Raw genomic sequence first — 6,000 nt, 5'->3', positions numbered from 1 at the left:
TTACAACAACTTTGATCTTTAGTATATATCTGTCTTTAAATTCTCACTTACAAGTTACAAATATAATACAATTAATAAATTTGATCTTTTAACCCTTTTTTTTTTTTGAAGATTTTCTTATTGATCTTTTAACTTATAAATAGTATTTAAACTTTTTGTTAAAAAGAATAATAAATTGTCTTAAACTCTTTCTAAAGAAACATGTTTGATTTGATGTTCAAGTTTCAATCAACCGTATACCCATTTTCAAAAAAAAAAAAATCCTTAATGTTTTTAGAACACACGCGATTATGTTCGATTCAATGAACGTGTTAAATGTCATCACATGACATAGAGTGTTAAATAGTATAATATTCAAAACATGTGCCTGATTGGTTGAAATTGTAGTCGTAGATTCATAACTCTAATTAACAAATCTTATTACAACCCTACAAATGTTGTTTTATACGGAAACAGTTAAAAAAACATAACTTTAATACTAGGATCTGCTCATAACTGACAACCCATAACGCATTATTGACTTTCAAAATCAGGTAACTGCAGAAATTCCATATCATTCTTTTAAACGGAAGAAATACTAACGTAAAAAAATGTTTGTTTAGAAGATAATTTATTACGAGAATAATTAAAAATGTTTTGCTTTGTATAAATGAAACGTAGAATCTCTTAATTAGGCATTTATTAAACTATAACAAGAAACAATACAAAAGCAATAAAACGATTATCATGCCCATTATCTTATCATAAATATAGGAGAGATTAAAGTATATCCCATCCTTTAAACCCCAAAATAAGAAAAAAAAAGATTATCCTGAAATTAATCTACACACAGTCCCACGACTTGTCTGAAAAAAGATTAAAATATTCAATTAATTAAATAGAAAAACAAAAGGAGACGCGGTCTCTACGTTGACTTTCCCCTTCCCTATCCATTTCTCTCTATATAAACTTCCCTCGTATACCTTCTCTACTTATCAAAACAAAAGTTTCAAATAGAAAAAAAAAGCAGAGAGATAAAAAAAAAATGGTTGATACAGATTGGAAGAGTAAGATGATGTCATCAGAATCACCTAAGCTTTCTTCAAAGCTCCACGTCACTATCCCTTCGCCGTTCAAAGTCGTCGCCGTCTCGTCTCCCATCTCATGCTCCGCTCCAGCAGCTTGCTCCGCCTACGAGCTTTACCTCCGTCTCCCCGAGCTTAAAAACCTCTGGTCATCACGTGACTTCCCCCGCTGGTCAAACGAGCCTATCCTCAAACCGTCTCTCCAAGCTCTGGAGATCAGTTTCAGATTGGTTTTATCCGTTTGCTCCGACGCGAGACCGTACATCAACCACCGCGAGTGGAACCGGCGGTTAGATTCTCTCGTCACGAGTCAGATCCAGCTCATAGCATCGATCTGCGAAGAAGAGGACGATCAATCAGCTCCGGTCAGCGACGGACGAAGCTCTCTCAGCCTGCTACCACAGCTAGCCACGTGGCGAAAAACGGAGTCCCTAGGGAAGAAGTTTTTGTGCACGATCGATAACGAGATGCGTCGGTGCAAGTACACGCTCGGACTCGGAGAACAGAACGTCTCTAACAAACCGAATCTCCGATACGACGCCGTTTGCAAACCGAACGGTCTTTACAGACTCAAGGACAATCCTTACGCGGATCACGTGGATAACGACGAGAATCAGACGCTCTACGTCCTCCACCAGATCCTCGAGTCGTGGATCCACGCATCTCTAAGCCTCCTGAACAGAATCGACGAGAATATCAATGAAGAGAGATTTGGTAAAGCGTCCAGCGACGTTTACTTGCTGGAGAGGATCTGGAGGCTGATGACGGAGATCGAAGATCTACACATACTAATGGACCCGGAGGATTTTTTGAAACTGAAGAAGCAGTTACAAATCAAATCGACCGGTAAAAACGACGCGTTTTGCTTCAGGTCGAGAGGACTAGTGGAGATGACGAAGATGTCGAAGGATCTGAGGCAGAGGATACCGAAGATTCTAGAGGTCGAGGTTGATCCCACGGGAGGACCGAGGCTGCAAGAGGCGGCGATGAGGATGTACGCGAGGAAGAAAGGAGAGTGCGATAAGATTCATCTGCTTCAAGGGATGCAGGCTGTGGAAGGTGCGGCGAAGAGTTTCTTCTTCGCGTATAAGCAGTTAGTTGCGGTGATGATGGGAAGCAGTCAGGTGTCGTGTGACTCGCTGAGTCAGATATTTATGGAGCCTACTTACTATCCGAGTCTTGACGCGGCAAAGACGTTTTTAGGGGAGTTCTGGGGTAACTTGGGATGAAAGGGACGAGGGAACAAGACAATTTTTTAAATACTGCTGTTTGATTTATTTTATATAAATTGGTGATTAGATGTAAGTTTGCTAAAGTTTTGAAACATTTGACGATTCATATATTTGAATACAATTTTTTTTTATATGATCTATGGTTTTCTTATTACCAAATCCACATTTGAGAAATATGATACTCTTAATACAGAAATTCAGTGGTCAATTGGCTAATCTATGCTGACTAAAGTGTTGTCAAAGGGTTGTGTACATATTAAAGAGGAGTAAGTATTGGAAGGTTGCAAATGCTTACTCTTCATTGGTTGAACTGTATTCTAGGATTATTTTTAACAAAAGAGGTATAAGACTCCCCCAAAATTTAATATGTCTAAGTTCACATCTTTTGATTTTTGCCAGACCGATAAGATGTGTTATACTCATCGAATAGAAGGAAGAAGAATGTGGAAATAGCTCTGATTGTAGGTTCAAGTATAAGTCATGTGGTAGAAACTAAAAAACAGGTTTAATGTCTATTTTGTATGAATGTGGTCATTTCCCAAATATTTAACCCATAAGATTGGAATTATATGTTCAATTGCTTATGTTTTTGTGATTTAACATGAAGAGATCAAAATGGGAGGACTTAAAAAAGGATATAATGATTTCTTTTGACCAATAGCTCTTTTTATTGATTCCAAACATTGGTCCCGTTGATTTCAAGAGTTTACTATTAACTTTGTTGTTATCTATTTGCAAACAAATTTTTTTTATTTTTTTTTACTTGTTAAACAGAAAGCAATTGTACTAAGCTAGTACAAACTACAAAGTTTAACGAGAAAATGTATTATTCAATTGTTAACTACAATTGACTGATTAACTTAGCAATCTGCTCGTATATATTGATTCTTTGCATCTCTTAGATAGCCATGTATAACCATGTAAGAAAGAGAGAAAAAACCAGCAATTATTACAAATCTTGATACACATTATACACTCTTTGCATGAAATGAAAACTATACTAGAAACTTATCCACAGAGACATGTTTATTGTGATATGCTTCTACAATATTCAACATTTACTTTGAAAAGATGTTTTGCTCATCTGACTGCAATTTCATTGAGACAAATCTCCCAAAGAAAAGAACAATCCTTACACAAATAAGCATCTTTGTCATGTATGACAAATCAAGGAGATGGATAAACAAAATGATAAAGAGACGTGTCACTTACACATCCAAGGTATCGAAGATTGATACCACCAATATTGAAAACTTCGGTAAGGTGTTGATCATTTTACGAAATGACACTAACCAACTCCTTCATGAATTTTTTAATTAGCTTATTCTTGAGGTAGCTAATAAAAAAATTGACATTGTTTTCATCAGCATTGATCTCATGGTAAATGAAAAGAACAATCAAGTAAATATAGTCAAAAATTATATGGGAAAAAAATCAGCTACCAACCAGCCTAACCTCAGGTGTGCCACCTAATTTGAATTCAGTAAAGACGTCGGGTTAAGTTTTGGTTTGGATATTTTAGAAGAAGAATCTGACTTTTGATTCTACAGAAAAATCAACAGAAATCATACTAATATAAAGAGCTTTTCAAATGACTGATTAACTTGGCAAATCTCTTTCAGTCTGGTCTTCCCCTTGGTTAATGGATGGTGATAAGATGCGTATCCCGCTTATGAAGAATATTATAATTAATTTAAATCTTCGAGTAAGTGATCTTCTTCTGGATAACTCTCATCACTGGAACCTCAGCTTGCTGAATGATCTCTTTTACCCTCAAGACATAGAGATCATCCTCAAAATCAAGCCTGTTATCTCATCACCGGATTTCTTCATTTGGAACCACACACGTTCTGAAAAGTATGCGGTAAGATCTGGTTACTGGCTTGCCGAAAAAAGAAGCCAATAAAAATGCTTTGGTAACAGGAAGTATGTTACCACCTTTGAATGGTATTAAGGATTGTATCTGGTCTCTCAATACTGCTCCAAAAATTAAGATCTTTCTTTGGAAAGTTATCAGTGGAGCTTTGCCAGTTGCGGACAATCTCACGGATCGAGGTATGAAAATTGATACTAGATGCCAAATCTGTGGTTTGGAGGGTGAATCCTTAAATCATGTCCTATTCACTTGCACCATTGCGAGGCAAACTTGGGCAAATAGTTGTTTCCCGCATCCTCCAAATGGATTTGAATCTTCCTCAGTCTACTCCAACATCTTCTATGTTTTAAAGACAAGGAACAATCTCCTCATTCCTGAACACATTAGAAGAGGTGGCCCTTGGATCATTTGGTATATCTGGAAGAACCGAAATTCTTTTCTCTTTGAGGGAAAAATTTCTCTAGGATCCACGTTTATTAAGGCTATTTTTGAGGAAGTGGAACATTGGTTCTTCATCAAGGATGCTGATCTTCAAGCAAAAGCCATTGATCTTGCAAGGAAAAAAGAATTACTTTTGGTTGTAAACCTCCACCAAAACCTTGGCTAAAATGTGATATAGCCTCTGCTTGGGACAAAGATAAGCTTCAGAGTGGAGCCTCCTGGATTCTCCGAAATAGCGATGGAAAAGTTGTTATGAATGGTAGGAGATTTTTTGTTGGAATCAATAGTAAAATTGAAGCATCTTTTGAAAGTTGGAGCTGGGCTTTAGAGAGTATGAAGAATCTCCATTTTAATGCTATCATATTTGCTAGTGATGACCATGATCTTATTGGTGCAGTTTCCAAACCATCAGCATGGCCTTCGCTCAAGTTCTACTCCTCCCATTTGTTAGCTTGGCTGCAACATATTGTTGATTGGAAAGTTCATTTTCACTCTCATCAACACATTATTGGTGCAAAGCTTATAGCTAGAAGTGTGATTAAGGAGGAACTTTTTCAATCTTATATTGCTGTCGGTTTTCCATCTTGGCTTAGCCATCTTTTTGTTTAAGATTAGATTGTTGATGTTCCTCTGTTTTCCATTGAAACTAGCTCTGTAATCACTTTCATCAATTCAGTAATAGTGTTTTAAAAAAAAAATTAGGTTTATCCAAATATATTAATTTATCATATTCTAATATGATAACGTTGTGAAATTTGAAATTATTGACATATGAAAAGACAATATAATATCATTCATGTTCGATGCTTTTAGAAACGTGCAGAAAAATATATGATTCATGTTCACTGAGAATCTACCTTTTATGATAACTATAGTTATTTAAGGTAACTCGTATATGTAAGTGTTTAATGTCCAACGATTTTTCAGTTTAATAATAATTATATCTATTTTTTGTTAGTTTAAAATAAATTTAGACATACATTTATTAATTTGTAAAAGACAAAGGAAAATAAAAAATATGTTCATTAATTATATTAGTGGCATTGAACCGTAAATAACTTTGGAAAATTTAGGGGCATTTCATATTTATACTTTCCTTTTAATAATATAGATAGATAGCTAGATTAAAAGAGTTCACGGTAATAAAATCACAACCGTGGTATATATATGATTATGGTACCATATTGTCATCTTCCTTTTCCTAAAACAAATCAAATTATCCCAGCGGCTGAATAATAATGTCTCCAACGATCAAAACATCTCTCTTTTGTGGCATTTTCTTTAGTAGATTTTGTTATTAATCCCTCTATTATTATTGTCCATTTTCTTTAACAGTTTTTTTTAAAAAAAAATTGAAGAATCGAAGAAACCTAATGAAAACTGTTAA

The 6,000-nt window shown here is 35.3% G+C and overlaps 1 protein-coding gene across 1 annotated transcript; it reads left to right on the top strand.

Moving 5' to 3' along the window:
- The first annotated feature begins 967 nt into the window (after positions 1-967).
- On the top strand, positions 968-2,434 carry LOC106391572 (nematode resistance protein-like HSPRO2). The gene has a single exon (XM_013832252.3). It carries the CDS (start codon positions 1,025-1,027, stop codon positions 2,291-2,293), a length of 1,269 nt encoding a protein of 422 aa, XP_013687706.1. The 5' UTR covers positions 968-1,024; the 3' UTR covers positions 2,294-2,434.
- Positions 2,435-6,000: the final 3,566 nt, after the last annotated feature.

This window comes from Brassica napus, chromosome C4 (assembly GCF_020379485.1).
Source record: "Brassica napus cultivar Da-Ae chromosome C4, Da-Ae, whole genome shotgun sequence".
In the NCBI taxonomy this organism is placed as follows: domain Eukaryota; kingdom Viridiplantae; phylum Streptophyta; class Magnoliopsida; order Brassicales; family Brassicaceae; genus Brassica; species Brassica napus.
Note: the sequence above shows the minus strand (reverse complement) of the source record. Positions and strands in the feature narration are given on the sequence as shown.